This window comes from Pristiophorus japonicus, chromosome 17 (assembly GCF_044704955.1).
Source record: "Pristiophorus japonicus isolate sPriJap1 chromosome 17, sPriJap1.hap1, whole genome shotgun sequence".
Taxonomy (NCBI): Eukaryota; Metazoa; Chordata; class Chondrichthyes; family Pristiophoridae; genus Pristiophorus; species Pristiophorus japonicus.
This window is the reverse complement of record NC_091993.1, coordinates 11,699,066-11,718,525: the sequence shown is the minus strand read 5'-3', so window position 1 is coordinate 11,718,525 and position 19,460 is coordinate 11,699,066. Positions and strand designations below refer to the sequence as shown.

Here is a 19,460-nt window from a genome sequence, read left to right as displayed (position 1 = left end):
AACTCTTGCTTAATAATATAGTCAAATGTTAAAAGGATATTAATAATTGTATCTATACTGGTAAAATTACTTCAAACTTGTGTCTTTCCTGTATTTTAAAAAATCTGTTTCCAGTGCATTAAAACCATTCTCAACTCATGCCACAATGTGTATCGACTGTTTCCATTTTTATGGCTTGTATTTGGTGTAATATAAAAATGGCGTGTGGGGATCCAGCAGTCTATGAAAATCTAAATAGGCTGACTCCCGAATTGCACTTCTTCATTGGGTAGGACTGAAATTATTCTAAGCTTGTTCTTCTCACATTCAATAACCAATGAGCATTACTTGATGCAATACATCTCTGGAGAGGGACTAGGAAAGGGTTTTCACGCTACAGATTTTCTCTCACGTCTTTGTATAGAACCACTTATTCTCCATTTTTCTTTCAACGCTTTGATGGCTATGATTTGTACTAGACCTGTAGGTTCAAGTTTCATTTCCAGTATATTTCTTAACTGGAATTGAATTTATACCAAATTCTTGTTGCATTTGTGTAGATTGCAGGAAGCCCTCAACGATCACCAAACATGATTGGTGTCTTTCGTCGAATTAAGACTTCAGCACTCTGGTATAGTCTCTGAAATCAATCCATTCATAATTAGGATAAGATCACCATATACAAACCAGATCAAGCATATAGACAACCATCTGAGCCCTGTCTGTATGACTGATGTGGGGCATGGAAGGGCAGAGTGTGAGGAGTATGAAGGTGCTGGATAGACAGCAGTATATTCTGGATTCTCCACACATCAATATGGTTGACATCAGGAACGGAGTTGATTTGTGGATTTGATTTGCATGCCAATACTTGGACACTTCATGTTGGTGCTACAGTCAAATGAGTCACCGGGTTGCTGTTTTTCTTGTTTTTTTTTGTTATTCACATTGAAATATTTCCTGTAAAGCATAATCTCCTTACCCTGACTTTACAGTTGCAGTCATTTAAGTATTCACTACTTTGCCAAGTTTGTGGTCAAACTAAATCTTGTCCTTGGCTATACGTTTACTGACGTTTCTCGTGGCAGTCACTCGATGCTGATGAGCAAGAGCTGCGTTACCCATATTTTTGTTTTCCCTTCCATGAGCCAAGTATAGTACTCCTTTTGCTGCTCCAATTGAGACTGGCAAAGCACAGTCACAAAGTGAAACTTTGGGCCTCAGTATCACACCACTAATACATTTAGCCACTGAATAATCAAGGAGCTAAATTGAAAGATGATATAAAAAGCTGAGCCTTGTCTCATTCAAGTGCTGTTTTGATTTTTCTACCCATTAATTACAAGAATTATGTCTCCTCGATAAATAATGCTTTGTGTAGGACATTATCTCTACGTCATCATTGAGGTACTTATTGTGCGCCACGATTGATCCACTGATTGCCTGCCAATCCTGTACAACTACTTGTCGGGCCTGTGGCTCCCAGTATGCCTGGGATATTTGTCTTGCTGCATTTGCAGTTAATTACCGAAAGACAAGATACAGTACCTAAAACCAGGTTCTCCTGAGCCTTTTTGCATCCCATTGATAAGTACCTTTTGTATTTGACTTTTGTCTTAATCTGTGCCTGCTGTGAACTTCAATGTCCCCTGTGACATTTAGAATCCACAGGTCAACCTATTGCTTGATTTGGTAAGTTTGGCTTTTTCACAACATCTGTGTCAATAATAGTGAGTTAATAATTTCCCATCAATTGATTCGGTTGATTGTTTCATTGCAAATTATATTGTATAAAGTTAAGGCATCTCAGCAAATCCTTGTGCTGAAGAAGAACTGGGGCAAATTTAACTTGGGATTATCTGATGTATTTCTCGCCCTGAAAGTGCAGGTGTTGAATGATCTGGGATACTTGCACTCTGGAATTAAATTTAAAGAACTCGAGCGCCCAGTTGGGCCCTGGTGCCCATTTGTTTGGAATGTCTGACAAGTATGTAATTCAGCCATTCTTTGGAAAGGATGTAGAGGTTCAGCCTACAGTTTAAAAAGTGTGGTCTCCAAGATCTTGTGGCCTTTACACACAGTTCTTTGTTTGAAGGGTCTGAGGCATTTTTGGTTATTTGGCGTGAGACAAGACTCCCTGGTAAACAGATATTTTTGGACTTTGTCCTCTATTTGGGCTAAATGACCCACTGAGAAGCCTTTGAGGATGGAGGAGTGGGCTGATACAGCTACCTGTTTTCTCAGTTCCCAATATATTAACTAGTTTGGGAGGTGCTCAGTGATTAGGAATCTTTCATAATGTAACTGATTTTCTCCCTTTTAGCCTGCAGAGCTATGCTTCATAGTGTCCAGTCAGATGAACCACCTGAGGCTGCTGTTCTTTCTGGGTTTTTTTCTACTATATTGAAATATTTTGAGTCAAGCATATTCTGCACCTTATCCCAACTTCCCAATTTTAGTTATTTTAGGTATCCACTGCTGTGCCAAATTTGTGGCCATTTAATCTTGTCCTTGGCTGTATTTTCTAGCAGTGGTCGGTAGAAAGTGTTGAGCATGAGCAAGTAGTGGACATCTTCCAACAGCTGAGTGAATTTTGTGCTGATCAAGACAATGAATGTTTGCACTGAGAAATGGAACATTGTGCAGTGTTAGCAGTAAGCACTCCCAAGCCCGGCATAATGTCGGTGCTACAGACTGAAGTTCGCTCTACTGTGCCCCAACTTCAAAACTGCTTTCCTTACTTCGTGACACTTTCATTTCACAACTGTCTTGTTGACCTCTCTGCCTGTAATGTGATGCTCAATGGGTGTGTCATTCAAGTTTTGCTTTATGGTGCCCATCTACCAGGATCTGAGCTGAGACAACCCCAAATCATTTTATGGAAGTCACTTTCAACCGGGAAAGAGAGGACTTTCACACGATTAGTATGGGAAGCATTTCAACCTAGGTTCTAGAGTTTAAAAATAGAGGGGTGAATATGGCTGTTCTGTATTTTGATGAGCCAACAAATAGATAAATTCCACTTTTACTAATCCACCATAACATTTTGCAGGTAATCTTTATCTGCCATTTAAACTGGCCCTACACCACCACATTCAAAGTTTTAAGCGGTAGCATTGTTTTATTCGTTCCTTGGATGTGGGCGTCACTTGCAAGGCCAGCATTTATTACAGCTAATTGAAGATCAGCCATGTCATATACTTTTGCTCTCTAAAACGTGAAGGCACATCCATCCATCTGTTCCTGCTGTACAGAATAAATTTGAGGCCTCAAAAGATACTAATAATGACTTTGTAATGTTTCCTTTTGCTTTCTATTGAAAGCCTATGGTATTGGGAATTTTAAATGTCCTGCAGATTGACGGTGGTCCACAGACAGTGATTTATTTTTATCTTCAGCCTGTTTGAACATAAGAAGCAGTTGGCCATTTGGTCCCTCGCGCTTGCTGCACCATTTAAGAACGCATGGCTGATCTGATCTTGGCCTCAACTCCTCTTCCCTGCCTGTTCCCCGTCGCCCCTGACTCCCTTATCGTTCAAACATCCGTTTATCTCCACCTTAAATATATTCAATGACGCAACCTCCACGGTAGCGAATTCCAAAGATTCCTCCTCCTCTGTTTTAAATGGGCCACCCCCTAGTTTGAGATTCCCCCACGAAGGGAACATCCTCTCTGCATCTACCCCGTAAAGCCCCCTCAGAATCTTTTATGTTTACTACACTAACATTAGTTTTTGAAAATAGTTATGACCACTGTTATATTAAGTTATGTATTTTGCTTCATTTTGCCTGATTTGCTGCAGTTTAATATTTTTTGTACTAAGATATAGCCGCAGCTTGTTTTTGGCCACTAATAGAATTCTTCTGTAGTATCTTATTGTTTTTTCATTGCCCACTGTAGTCCTTCTGTAACAAACAAAATTGTGCAGATCAACAACACAATGCAAGGAGGCAGTGTCTCGGGCTCCAGAGGAATACATGGATCAGGAGCTGCTCGTTTTAAGCCATTCAAAGGGGCTGCTCCACGCAGGTTCTGATGTATAAATGTTTGTAGCAGTTGGTCTCTTTTTGTTTTCAGATTTGTCTGTATTTGGTAGTCTTATTCAATCTGTACAACCAACTATCTTTTCACGAGTGTTTTTCCTGTTCTACAGACATTATTAGGTCTGTTGTATTTTTTTAGAAAATGGTTTTATGACTGACTGACTTACTAATCTTTTATTTAGCACTAGAGCTATTGAAAATGAAGTAAAATAAACCGGTATTGCTTTTTCAATCTGATTTTGTGTAAATGTCTTGTACTGGGGAGAACTTGGCAGTGGAACCCCAATTATCTGACATTGGAGGGGTCGGGGGAACCCTTCCTGTGGATAATGGAAATTAGATGTTTGGAAGTCCCTTATACTTAGTCGAACAGTGAGTTTTTAAGCTTCTGATGTATCTGAATGGCCCAATCAAGCTCCTCGCCCATGTAGATAACACCTAAGCTTTTCTATTTAAAAAAAAAAAAAAATTGAACACTCTTAATGAATGCTGGGACCCTTGACTCCATTAGTCTCCTGCCCCCTAGCCATCAGCTGTGTGGATAGTAAATTCCACCAGCTACTAGGTAACTACTTATCCAGCTGAATCAAGAACTGTCTGAAAAATGTATAACTGCAATCTCATGAATAATTGAGAATACAGATAGTGGAAGCACATAACTGAGGCTCCACTGTACAGTCTCAAAAATAGATTATTCACTGTTTTATAGCAGTGAATTGCACAAATGTCATCTTGCCTGTGGTGATGTAGTTAACCCTTTCTTCAGTGACGCTAACCAATGAACATTCATGCCCAGGGGTTCCACTGTTTGCAAAATAGCACTTGTATTTATTGACCATTCATTCTTTTCTACATTTACCAGCAATTGTTTAAAATATCGGAATTTTTCAAAGAAAAGTTGTTCTTTACAAGTTCACGTACAAATGTGGTACTTATGCTGGGAACATGTATGCTTGCATTTTGGAATAAATCTTCATGAGTTATTGGAGATAAATGTCACTTTTTTCCTTCTCCTTCCACTTCATCTGTTTTTTTTAAATATCTTGATTCACAATGAGTTAAGTTATTTGATCCCGTGTACAGTAAGTTTCTGTTGGGCTTTTTCAAGGGTGATATGCATCTCAAGTGATTCTCTGAAGAGTGAAAAAATTGTTTTTAAATTTAGGAAAATGTTAAATTTCATGACCGGTCCAACTGTTGAGGTTCTTTGTAACTGTAAATATCCAATAGCATTTCCTTGACTACCTGATGTATTATTCCAGATCAATGAGTCCAAATATTTGAATATATAGAGGAAGAGAGCACTTGCAGAGGCATCTTCAAATGCATTTAACCTCTTAGCAATAATGTTGGGTGAAATTAATAAAACTGGATCGGAAGAAATTTACGTTCGGAGGCTTCCTTTGTATGAATGCCTCCGACACACACAAAATCTGCAAAAGTACATGGTGGTCCTGGAGCAACCTACGATTACGGTCGGAGGCCTAGATTCGCTGCGCGGCACATGGGAAGATGTCTTTCAGGTACGTATGTATATAAACTGGAGTCACATGGGCCTGGATCACCAATCACTATGCAGTATTCTCATTGATTAAAATGGGAATGAGTGCTTTTTAATTTGTTCATTGACTGGAATGAACAGCTCCAGTAATTGGAGCTGCCTTCTCACAACCCTGCAGTCCGTGAGGTGAAGAAACACTCTCACAAGTGCTTGTTAGGTAGGGAGTTCTTGGATTTTTGGCCTGATGTTGAAGGAACGGTGATATATTTCCAAATCAGGATGGTGTGACTTGGAGGGGAAATTGCAGGTGGTGGTGGTGTGCCCGTGTTTAAGTATTATAGTGGATAGAAGATTTATCATTTCCATCAGGTAGTTTCACAATCATTGAATGCATCAATATGTAGGTGGTTTCATTCTATGGTTGTGAAACTGATTTCTATTTATAACCCTAAAAATCTGAATGTATCTGATCAGCAGCAGCAAATCTGTCTTCTCCCTCCACCAAAGCGAACTAATTAATGTAGCACTAATGACCGATAAACCTAATACTTGATATTTACAGTTAAGTACAGCTCCATGCTGTGTGGAGCCCTTGGGTTAGCTTTAGAACTAAGACTTAGCTATCACTTGCGCAATCCTTTTGGTTTAGTTGTCTTTCCTGGTAGCAGATTGTCATTACCTTGATGGCTTGTGTGTAACTGATGTAGTAGGTTTTATAATTGTTGAAGATACTGGGAGACTGTGGATATGACAGCTCTGTAGTTATGTTTTCATATCTACTTTTTAAGTGAAAAATCAATTACTGCTGTAGTATGAAAAGTACACATTCTGCTTTCTGGTGGACGTAAAAGATCCCATGGCACTGTTTTGAAGAAGAGCAGGGGAGTTATCCCTGGTGTCCTGGCCAATATTTATCCCTTAATCAACATAACAAACACAATTATCTGGTCATCATCACATTGCTGTTTGTAGGAGTTTGCTATGCGCAAGTTGGCTGAAGGGTTTCCTACATTACAACAGTGACTACACAAAGTACTTCAAGATATGCACTGTCATGAAAGGTGCTATATAAATGCTTCGTGTCTCAGGGTTGGGCACCTTTGCCTCTGCAGACAAGATAAAAGAAATAGGGCTACAGCACAGCTGTCTGGTAATGGATTTCATTAAATCGTCCCTTTCTTTCTCTCGCCCCTCCCCTCAAAGCTATGATCCAAAACTCATCTTTTCAAATTGGTGTAATTTAATTAAATGTTCAAATAGCTGAAAATTTCTATGATTCACCCTCATGGTTGCTATTAGCAGTATACTAGCACCATCTAGTGGTTTAATTAAGTGGCAAAAGGAACTAACTGAGCATTGTTAAATGTATCCATTTTGTGCTGTTTAACATTTCTCCAACGGTTTTGTGAAATGGAATGTCCAGTACATGAAGATATTTTAATGTTGTATGTAGAATCCCTAAATTTTGTTTGATTAGTAATGCGATGGAACTGGAGAAGGCCATGCAGCCCCTCGTGCCTGTTCCACTATTCATAACTGATTTGTGACCTATGGCCATATACCTACCCACTGCCCCTTCATACCTTTGGTTAACAAAAGCTATCAATTTCAGATTTAAAATTGATCTAGCACAATAAACTATCACACTTTGCATGTAAAAGTATTTCATAACTTCACTTCTGAAAGACCTGGCTAAGCTTTAGGCTATGTGCTGCAGTCCGGGACACCCCACCCCCACCCATTCTGCTTTTGATAAACATTTTAGTGTATGTGCCATGAGTAAGTGAGATTGCTTCCAGATATGTGATTCACAATTAAAGCATTAGGCGTGTAAGCTAAATCCAATCAATAAAATTACAATTGAAATTATGATTTCTCATCTGCCCTAACCCACACTCTTTACCTCAGTAAAGGCAGCAGTAGCGAGCCCGTGCCCATCTCAACCATGTCACCGGTACTGCGGTAAGAGGGAGCTGTTCCGTTCTGACGGGCTCCACTTAGAACATGCTGGGACTGGAGACCTGGCGAATCAAATAACTAGGGCTTTAAAGAGAGCTTTAAACTGATTAGTGCAAGGGAAAGTTTAAAAAGTCCAAGAATAAGAGAAGGCAATACAGCCGGGTAGTACTGGGAAAAATGTAAAAACGAAGGTGAATCAAAGTGGGGTCAAAGCAAGAAAAAATGGTTAGTTAAACATTTAAAAGCATTTGTAATAAAATAGATGAATTGATGGCACAAATGGGTATGATCGGATAGTCATTAGAGAGGTGGTTGTAAGGTGACCAGGATTGTGAACTAAATATTATGGGGTATTTGACAATTCAGAAGGATAGCCAAAGGAAAAGGAGGTGGTGCAGCACACTTAATTAAGGATGAGATCAGTGTGTTAGTGGGAAACTATATTTGTTCAGAAGACCAAGATGTTGAATCAGTGGGTGGAGATGAGGAATAAGTCGCTGTTGGACAGAGTATAAATCAAGAAATAACGGAGGCTTGTAAAAAAGGAACAGCAATAATCTTGGCCGATTTTAACCTTCATATTGATTGGACAAAGCAAATTGGCTAGGCTAGCCTTGAAGAGTTCATAGTGTATCTGGGATAGTTTCCTTGGTTCTGCAATGTACTGTTCAACCAGGGAGCAGGCTATTTTAGATCTGGTACTGTGCAATGAGACAGGATTAATAAATGATCTCGTAGTAAAGGATCCTTTAGGACTGAGTGACCATAATATGGTTGAATTACAAATTCAGTGGGAGGGCGACAAAGTTGGATTTCAAACCAGTGTCCGAAGTTTAAATAAAGGAAATTACAAAGGTATGAGGGCAGAGTTGGCTAAAATGGACTGGAATAATAGATTGAAGTGCAGGATGATTGATGAGCAGTGGCTGACATTTAAGGAGATATTTCACAAAATATATCCCAAGGAGAGGGAAAGATTAAGATAAGGGATAACCATCCATGGCTCACTAAGGAAATAAGGGATGGTATCAAATTAAACATGAGCAATAGCAGTAGGAGGCCATTTGGTGCCTCAGGCCTTCTCTGCCATTTAATATCATGGCTAATCTGATAATGGACTTGGCTCCACTACCCTGCCCGCTCCCCCTAACCCTTTATTCCCTTATCGCTCAAAAATCTGTCCATCTCCACCTTAAATATATTCAATGACCCAGCCTCCACGGCTCTCTGGGGCAGAGAATTCCAAAGATTTACAACCCTCATAAGAAATTCCTTTTTATCTCAGTTTTAAAAAGGTGACCCCTTATTCTGAAACTATGGCCCCTAGTTCGAGATTCCCCCACAAGGGGAAATATCCTCTCTGCATCTTCCTGGTCGAGCCCCCTCAGTATCTTATGTTTCAATAAGATCACACAACATTCTTCTAAACTCCAATGAGATTCGAAGAGTTAACGCCTTCCTGGTTGTACTTTCTCCACCTAGGGTGGTCCTCGGCCAGGGTTTCCCAGGAGTCCGTGGTGATGTCGCACTTTGCCAGGGAGGCTTTGAGAGTGTCCTTGTAACGTTTCCGCTGCCCACCTTTGGCTCGTTTGCTATGAAGGAGCTCCGCATATAGCAATTGTTTAGGGAATCTCGTGTGTGGCATGCGAACTAAGTGGCCTGCCCAACGAAGCTGATGTAGTGTGGTTAGTGCTTCAATGCTGGGGATGTTAGCCTGGGCCAGGACACTGATGTTGGTGTATCTGTCCTCCCAGGGGCTGTGCAGGATCTTGCGGAGACATCGTCGAGTCAAAGGCAGCGTCTCGCTTGAGGAGATCTTCAAAATGCTCCTTCCAGTGGGCCCTGAAAGCCTCGGTGTCCTTGATGAATGTTTCCCCGTTCGTTGCCAGGAGTGGGGTGGTGCCTTGGGAGTTTGGATCGTAGGTGGCCTTGACTGCAGTGAAGAATCCTCATTGTGGCTATCGGCTAGTTGTTCTATCACTGGCGCTTTCTCCATCCACCACCTGTTCTTTAGGTCCTGGGTTTTTTGTTGGACCTCAGCCTTGAGCCGTCTGTAACATTGCTTTGAAGCACTCAAGTTTGGCTGTTGCTTGAGGCTCAAAAATGCTGTGCGCTTACAGTCTATTGGTTCTTAGATCTCCTGATCGTTTTCATCAAACCAGTCCTGGTGTTTTCTGGTTGAGTAACCAAGTGTCTTTTCACAGGCACTGGTTATGGAGGCCTGGAGGGCAGATCAAGCGCTGTGGGCATTGAGCATCTCAGGGCCATCAAGGCACGCCAGATTGGCTGAGAGGCGCTGGTTGTATCAAGCTCTCTTAGCTCGGTCTTTAAGTGCCCCGGCATTAATTTTTTTGCGGCACTGCTTCTGCTGCCCACCTGCTTTGGGGCTATGTTAATGTTGATGATTGATCGGATTAGGCGAAGGTCTGTCCTGCACTCACCAGCTCCCGTCATGGCGCTGGTGATGCGCACATCTTTGACTCGAACGATGACCTAGTCCAACAGGTGCCAGTGTTTGGAGCGAGGGTGTTGCCACGATGTCTTGTATTTGTCCCTCTAGCGGAACAGGGTATTGCTGATGAGTTCGTGTTCTTGACATTTTGTCAGCAGTAGGGTGCCGTTGGAGTTGGATTTCCCTACCCACTTTCTGCCAATTACACCTCCCCAGAGAGCTGTGCCTTTGCTGACCCTAGCATTAAAGTCTCCTAGCAGAATCAATTTGTCGTCCTTTGGGACGCAGGACAGGGATGTCTCGAGGTTGGAATCGAAACCCTCTTTAGCCTCGTCCATCGCATCGAGTGTTGGGGCGTATGCAATGATGACTGTGGCGCATTGGTTCCGGGATAGGGTAAGGCGAAGGGTCATCAGGCGTTCGTTAATCGCGCAGGGGGAGCCTTTCAGGTGGCCGACCAGTTCATTTTTGACAGCGAAGCTGACTCCATGAAGGCGGCGTTCTTCCTCTGGTTTTCTTCACCAGAAAAAGATATAACCTCCACCATGTTCTTTAAGCTGACCTTCCCCTGCCCGCCGGGTCTCGCTTCGGGCGGTGATGTCGATGTCAAAGAATCTAAGCTCCCGGGCAACTATGGCAGTGCGGCGCTCCGGCCTGTCGCTGTTGGAGTTGTCTATTAGGGTCCTGACGTTCCACTCATTTAACTTCATATTAAAAGAGTGTGAGTTCTTTTAACGTGCGGTGGTTGTTGCACACCGATCACCACACGGGCTTAGCTGAGCAAGGTCTTGGTCCAGTGGCAAGGGGGTCCAAGACGACTGGAGACCAGGCATGCTGTATGAGCTTAGTTGCTTACGGCGAGATGACGGCTGCAAGCTCGGCGCTGAGTAGTGCACTGAAATATTTAAGCTCCGTAATTAATCATTAAGACCGCGTTACGACACTGGAGCTGCGCATGGATTCACTCTGGAGCATCCACAATGCAAAGGATGTGAATAGCACGTTTAGTGAGTTGGTTACAGCGCAGATAAAGTTTACAAAGGCAGATAGGGGATGGGTGACCATCAGGCAGAGCAGGAGTAGGAAGATAGTGCAGGAGTCCCTTGCGGTCATCTCCCTCCAAAACAGATATACCGCTTTGGATACTGATGGGGGAGATGGCTCATCAGGGGAAGGCAGCAGCAGCCACGTTCATGGCACCATAGGTGGCTCTGCTGCACAAGAGAGCAGGTAAAAGAGTGGGAGAGCTATTGTGGTAGGGGATTCTATTGTAGGAGGAATATATAGGGGTTTTTGCGGCCGCAATCGAGACTCCGGGATGCTATGTTGCTTCCCTGCTGTAAGGGTCAAGGATGTCTCGGAGCGACTGCAGGGCATTCTGGAGGGAGAGGGTGAACAGCCAGTTGTGGTGCATATGGGTACCAACGATATGGGTAAAAAAACGGGATGAGATCCTACAAGCTGAATTTAGGGAACTAGGACTTATCTTTGAGGTCCTTCTTTTTAACGTATTAATCTCAGGATTGCTACAAGTGCCACGTGCTCGTCAGAGTAGAACTAGCAGGATAGTTAAGAAACATAGAAAATAGGTGCAGGAGTAGGCCATTCGGCCCTTCGAGCCTGCACCACCATTCAATAAGATCATGGCTGATCATTCACCTCGGTACCCCTTTCCTGATTTCTCTCCCTACCCTTTGATCTCTTTAGCTGTAAAGGCCATATCTAACACCCTCTTGAATATATCCAATGAACTGGCATCAACAACTCTCTGCGGTAGGGAATTTCACAGGTTAACAACTCTGAGTGAAGAAGCTTCTCCTCATCTCAGTCCTAAATGGCTTACCCCTTATCCTTAGATTGTGTCCCCCTGGTTCTGGACTTCCCCATCATCGGGAACATTCTTCCTGCATCTAATCAGTCCAGTCCCGTGAGAATTTTATATGTTTCTATGAGATCCCCTCATCCTTCTAAACTCTAGTGAATAAAGGCCCAGTTGATCCAGTCTCTCCTCATATGTCAGTCCAGCCATCCTGGGAATCAGTCTGGTGAACCTTCGCTGCACTCCACTAGTCACTACCTGCCATTCTGAAAAGGACCCGTTTATCCCGACTCTCTGCTTCATGTCTGCCAACCAGTTCTGTATCCATGAATACGTGACTTGAGGAATGGTGCAAGAGGGAGGGATTCAAATTCCTGGGACATTGGAACCGGTTCTGGGGGAGGTGGGACCAGTACCATCCGGATGGTCTACACCTGGGCAGGACCAGAACCGATGTCCTATGGGGAGTGTTTGCTCGTGCTGTTGGGGAGGGTTTAAACTAATATGGCAGGGGGATGGGAATCTACGCAGGGAGACAGAGGGAAGTAAAATGGCGGCAGAAGCAAAAGGTAGAAAGGAGATAAGGAAAGGTGTAGGGCAGAGAAATCAAAGGCAAAAATCAAAAAGGGTCACATTACAACATAATTCTAAATGGACAAAGAGTGTTTAAAAAAAACAAGCCTGAAGGCTCTGTGTCTCAATGCGAGGAGCATTCGTAATAAGGTGGATGAATTAGCTGCGCAGATAGCTGTTAACGGATATGATGTAATTGGGATTATGGAGACATGGCTCCAGGGTGACCAAGGCTGCGAATTCAACATCCAGGGGTATTCAATATTCAGGAAGGATAAACAACAAGGAAAAGGAGGTGGGGTAGCGTTACTCGTTAAAGAGGAGATTAACGCAATAGTAAGGAAGGACATTAGCTTGGATGATGTGGAATCTGTATGGGTAGAGCTGCGGAACACCAAAGGGCAGAAAACGCTAGTGGGAGTTGTGTACAGACCACCAAACAGTAGTGGGGAGGGCATCAAACAGGAAATTAGGGATATGTGCAATAAAGGTACAACAGTTATCATGGGGGACTTCAATCTACATATAGATTGGGCAAACCAAACTGGAAGCAATACGATGGAGGAGAATTTCCTGGAGTGTATAAGGGATGGTTTTCTAGACCAATATGTCGAGGAACCAACTGGAGAGCTGGCCATCCGAGACTGGGTGTTATGTAACGAGAGAGGATTAATTAGCAATCTTGTTGTGCGAGGCCCCTTGGAGAAGAGTGACCATAATATGGTAGAATTCTTCATTAAGATGGAGTGTGACAGAGTTAATTCAGAGACTAGGGTCCTGAACTTAAAGAAAGGTAAATTCAATGGTATGAGACGTGAATTGGCTAGGATAGACTGGCGAATGATACTTAAAGGGTTGACAGTGGATAGGCAATGGCAGACATTTAAAGATCACATGGATGAACTTCAACAATTATACATCCCTGTCTGGCGTAAAAATAAAACGAGGAAGGTAGCTCAACCGTGGCTAACAAGGGAAATTAGGGATAATGTTAAATGAAGGAAGAGGCATATAAATTGGCCAGAAAAAGCAGCAAACCTGAGGATTGGGAGAAATTTAGAATTCAGTAGAGGAGGACAAATGGTTTAATTAGGAGCGGGAAAATAAGAGTATGAGAGTAAGCTTGCAGGGAACATAAAAACTGACTGCAAAAGCTTCTGTACATATGTGAAGAGGAAAAGATTAGTGAAGACAAATGTAGGTCCCTTGCAGTCAGAATCAGATGAATTTATAATGGGGAACAAAGAAATGGCAGACCAATTGAACAACTACTTTGCTTTTGTCTTCACGAAGGAAGACACGAATAACCTTTTGGAAATACTAGGGTACCGAGTGTTGAGCGAGAAGGAGGAACTCCTTATTAATCAGGAAATTGTGTTAGGGAAATTGATGGGATTGAAGGCCGATAAATCCCCAGGGCCTGATAGTCTGTATCCCAGAGTACTTAAGGAAGTGACCCTAGAAATAGTGGATGCATTGGTCATTTTCCGACATTCTATAGACTCTGGATCAGTTCCTATGGATTGGAAGGTAGCTAATGTAATCCCACTTTTTAACAAAGGAGGGAGAGAGAAAACACGGAATTATAGACCGGTTCGCCTGACATCGGTAGTGGGGAAAATGTTGGAATCAATTATTAAAGATGTAATAGCAGCGCATTTGAAAAGCAGTGACAGGATCGGTCCAAGTCAGCATGGATTTATGAAAGGGAAATCATGCTTGACAAATCTTCTCGAATTTTTTGAGGATGTAACTAGTAGAGTGGACAAGGGAGAACCAGTGGATGTGGAGTATTTGGATGTTCAAAAGGCTTTTGACAAGATCCCACACGAGAGATTAGTGTGCAAAATTGAAGCACATGGTATTGGGGCTAATGTATTGACGTGGATAGAGAACTGGTTGGCAGACAGGAAGCATAGAGTCGGAATAAACGGGTCCTTTTCAGAATGGCAGGCAGTGACTAGTGGAGTACTGCAAGATTCAGTGCTGGGACCCCTGCTATTTACAATATACATTAACGATTTGGACGAAGAAATTGAATGTAATATCTCCAAGTTTGCAGATGACACTAAGCTGGGTGGCTGTGTGAGCTGTGAGGAGGATGCTCAGAGGATGCAGGGTGACTTGGACAGATTAGGTGAGTGGGCAAACGCATGGCAGATGCATATAATGTAGATTAATGTGAGGTTATCCACTTTGGTGGCAAAAACAGGAAGGCAGATTATCTGAATGGTGACAGATTAGGGAAAAGGGGAGGTGCAACGAGATCCAGGTGTCATGGTACATCAGTCATTGAAAGTTGGCATGCAGGTACAGCAGGCGGTGAAGAAGGCAAATGGCATGTTGGCCTTCATAGCGAGAGGATTTGAGTGTAGAAACATAGAAACATAGAAAATAGGTGCAGGAGTAAGCCATTCTGCCCTTCTAGCCTGCACCACCATTCAATGAGTTCATGGCTGAACATGTAACTTCAGTACCCCATTCTTGTTTTCTCGCCATACCCCTTGATCCCCCGAGTAGTAAGGACTTCATCTAATTCCTTCTTGAATATATTTAGTGAATTGGCCTCAACAACTTTCTGTGGCAGAGAATTCCACAGGTTCACTACTCTCTGGGTGAAGAAGTTTCTCCTCATCTCGGTCCTAAATGGCTTACCCCTTATCCTTCGACTGTGACCCCTGGTTCTGGACTTCCCCAACATTGGGAACATTCTTCCTGCATCTAACCTGTCTGAACCCATCAGAATTTTAAACATTTCTATGAGGTCCCCTCTCATTCTTCTGAACTCCAGTGAATACAAGCCCAGTTGATCCAGTCTTTCTTGATAGGTCAATCTCACCATCCTGGGAATCAGTCTGGTGAACCTTCGCTGCACTCCCTCAATAGCAAGAATGTCCTTCCTCAAGTTAGGAGACCAAAACTGTACACAATACTCCAGGTGTGGCCTCATCAAGGCCCTGTACAACTGTAGCAACACCTCCCTGCCCCTGTACTCAAATCCCCTCGCTATGAAGGCCAACATGCCATTTGCTTTCTTAACCGCCTGCTGTACCTGCATGCCAACCTTCAATGACTGATGTACCATGACACCCAGGTCTCGTTGCACCTCCCCTTTTCCTAATCTGTCACCATTCAGATAATAGTCTGTCTCTCTGTTTTTACCACCAAAGTGGATAACCTCACATTTATCCACATTATACTTCATCTGCCATGCATTTGCCCACTCATCTAACCTATCCAAGTCACTCTGCAGCCTCATAGCATCCTCCTCACAGTTCACACTGCCACCCAACTTAGTGTCATCCGCAAATTTGGAGATACTACATTTAATCCCCTCGTCTAAATCATTAATGTACAGTGTAAACAGCTGGGGCCCCAGCACAGAACCTTGCGGTACCCCACTAGTCACTGCCTTCCATTCTGAAAAGTACCCATTTACTCGTACTCTTTGCTTCCTGTCTGACAACCAGTTCTCAATCCATGTCAGCACACTACCCCCAATCCCATGCACAGTAATCTCTTGTGTGGGACCTTGTCGAAAGCCTTCTGAAAGTCCAAATATACCACATCAACTGGTTCTCCCTTGTCCACTCGACTTGAAACATCCTCAAAAAATTCCAGATGATTTGTCAAGCATGATTTTCCTTTCACAAATCCATGCTGACTTGGACCCATCATGTCACCTCTTTCCAAATGCGCTGCTATGACATCCTTAATAATTGATTCCATCATTTTACCCACTACTGAGGTCAGGCTGACCAGTCTATAATTCCCTGTTTTTTCTCCCTCCTTTTTAAAAAAGTGGGGTTACATTGGCTACCCTCCACTCCATAGGAACTGATCCAGAGTCAATGGAATGTTGGAAAATGACTGTCAATGCATCCGCTATTTCCAAGGCCACCTCCTTAAGTACTCTGGGATGCAGTTCATCAGGCCCTGGGGATTTATCGGCCTTCAATCCCATCAATTTCCCCAACACAATTTCCCGACTAATAAGAATTTCCCTCAGTTCCTCCTCCTTACTAGACCCTCTGACCCCTTTTATATCCGGAAGGTTGTTTGTGTCCTCCTTTGTGAATACCGAACCAAAGTACTTGTTCAATTGATCCGCCATTTCTTTGTTCCCCGTTATGACTTCCCCTGATTCTGACTGCAGGGGACCTACGTTTGTCTTTCCTAACCTTTTTCTCTTTACATATCTAAAAGAAACTTTTGCAATCCGTCTTAATGTTCCCTGCAAGCTTCTTCTCGTACTCCATTTTCCCTGCCCTAATCAAACCCTTTGTCCTCCTCTGCTGAGTTCTAAATTTCTCCCAGTCCCCGGGTTCGCTACTATTTCTGGCCAATTTGTATGCCACTTCCTTGGCTTTAATACTATCCCTGATTTCCCTTGATAGCCACGGTTGAGCCACCTTTCCTTTTTTATTTTTACGCCAGACAGGAATGTACAATTGTTGTAGTTCATCCATGCGGTCTCTAAATGTCTGCCATTGCTCATCCACAGTCAACCTCTTAAGTATCATTCGCCAATCTATCCTAGCCAATTCACGCCTCATACCTTCAAAGTTACCCTTCTTTAAGTTCTGGACCATGGTCTCTGAATTAACTGTTTCATTCTCCATCCTAATGCAGAATTCCACCATATTATGGTCACTCTTCCCCAAGGGGCCTCGCACAACGAGATTGCTAATTAATCCTCTCTCATTACACAACACCCAGTCTAAGATGGCCTCCCCCCTAGTTGGTTCCTCGACATATTGGTCTAGAAAACCATCCCTTATGCACTCCAGGAAATCCTGCTCCACCGTATTGCTTCCAGTTTGGTTAGCCCAATCTATGTGCATATTAAAGTCACCCATTATAATTGCTGCACCTTTATTGAATGCACCCCTAATTTCCTGTTTGATGCCCTCCCCAACATCACTGCTACTGTTTGGAGGTCTGTACACAACTCCCACTAACGTTTTTTGCCCTTTGGTGTTCTGCAGCTCTACCCATATAGATTCCACATCATCCAAGCTAATGTCCTTCCTAACTATTGCATTAATCTCCTCTTTAACCAGCAATGCTACCCCACCTCCTTTTCCTTTTATTCGATCCTTCCTGAATGTCGAATACTCCTGGATGTTGAGTTCCCAGCCCTGATTATCCTGGAGCCACGTCTCTGTAATCCCAATCACATCATATTTGTTAACATCTATTTGCACAGTTAATTCATCCACCTTATTACGGATACTCCTTGCATTAAGACACAAAGCCTTCAGGCTTGTTTTTTTAACACCCTTTGTCCTTTTAGAATTTTGCTGTACAGTGGCCCTTTTTGTTCTCTGCCCTCCATTTTTCCTCATCTCCTTTCTGTCTTTTGCTTTTGTCTCCTTTTTGTTTTCCTCTGTCTCCCTGCATTTGTTCCCATCCTCCTGCCATATTAGTTTAACTCCTCCCCAACAGCACGAGCAAACACTCCCCCTAGGACATTGGTTCCGGTCCTGCCCAGGTGCAGACCGTCCGGTTTGTACTGCTCCCACCTCCCCCAGAACCGGTTCCAATGCCCCAGGAATTTGAATCCCTCCCTGCTGCATCACTGCTCAAGCCACGTATTCATCTGCGCTATCCTGCGATTCCTACTCTGACTCGCACGTGGTACTGGTAGCAATCCCGAGATTACTACTTTTGAGGTCCTACTTTTTAATTTAGCTCCTAGCTTCTTAAATTCGTTTCGTAGGACCTTATCCCTTTTTTTACCTATGTCGTTGGTACCAATGTGCACCACGACAACTGGCTGTTATAGGAACAGGGAGGTCTTACTGCAGTTGTACAGGGCCTTGGTGAAGCCACACCTTGAATATTGTGTACAGTTTTGGTCTCCTAATCTGAGGAAGGACATTCTTGCTATTGAGGGGGTGCAGCGAAGGTTCACCAGAATGATTCCCAGGATGGCAGGACTGACATATGAAGAAAGACTGGATCGACTGGGCTTATTCACTGGAATTTAGAAGAATGAGAGGGGTTCTCATAGAAGCATATAAAATTCTGACGGGATTGGACAGGTTGGATGCAGGAAAAATGTTCCCGATGTTGGGGAAATCCAGAACCAGGGGGTCACAGTCTAAGGATAAGGAGTAAGCCAGTTAGGACCGAGATGAGGAGAAACCTCTTCACGCAGAATTGTGAACCTGTGGAATTCTCTACCACAGAAAGTTGTTCAGGCCAGTTCGTTAGATATATTCAAAAGGGAGTTAGATGTGGCCCTTACGGCTAAAGGGATCAAGGGGTATGGAGAGAAAGCAGAAATGGGGTACTGAAGTTGCATCATCAGCCATGATCATATTGAATAGTGGTGCAGGCTCAAAGGGCTGAATGGTCTACTCCTGCACCTATTTTCTATGTTTCTTATTCCCAAAGTCTTCTGGAACTTCCTTTTCAGAACTCAGTCACAGCTGAACCACCCACAAAAAAAACTGTTTTACTTACATGTTTAAAGTTTAAGGTGAAGAGGGTTAGAATTTGCTTTCTGTGACATGCATTTACTATTAAAACCAGATTGTACAACTTTGAATGCATTTTGTGCAATGTGGTGTTGAGCTGTTCAGCATTAACATTCAGTTGACTTTGCCATAAAATGTTGATAACGTGTGCACATTTATTAACAGTTTAAGACAAACAATTCCAGGTGTATACCAGAAATTCTTTAAAATGCGTTTCCTTTTACACATCATCAGTTATTAATGGTTTCAGACAGTAATATTGTGGAATGTTGCTATACTATTTTAACATAGGAGTGTCCAGGCTTTTTGTAGTTGTGGGCCAATTATTGTATATCATGGAACCTGACAGGCAACATTGAAAGTTGAAATCAATGATCACATAACCTTTAAGTTGCAAACAGGTTTTACTGCTCATTTAGAATTTGCCCAACACTAAGAATTCAAACCCATGCCCATGAAAATTGTAACAGGACAAACCATTAGAAATATAAGCTCAAATAGATACTGTTCTGTCCGTGCTTCAATGGTTGGATTGTTCGGGCTCATGGGTCACACAAAGCTCGTTGACCATAGTTTGGACAACCTTGATTAGCAATTTTGCTAGGGCTTCTGGATCATAAACTATTACATTACATTGTCGTAAATTTA

The 19,460-nt window shown here is 42.8% G+C and overlaps 1 protein-coding gene across 4 annotated transcripts in view; it reads left to right on the top strand.

Annotated features, from left to right (window-relative positions):
* Positions 1-5,006, top strand: part of LOC139227544 (SAFB-like transcription modulator) — a 41,572-nt gene extending 36,566 nt beyond the window's left edge. For all 4 annotated transcript variants that reach the window (XM_070858370.1, XM_070858368.1, XM_070858371.1 and 1 more), the window contains one exon: positions 3,881-5,006. In XM_070858370.1, the coding sequence (XP_070714471.1) occupies positions 3,881-4,016 (136 nt within the window). In that variant the 3' untranslated portion in view covers positions 4,017-5,006. The remainder of the gene's footprint in view (positions 1-3,880) is intronic.
* Positions 5,007-19,460: the final 14,454 nt, after the last annotated feature.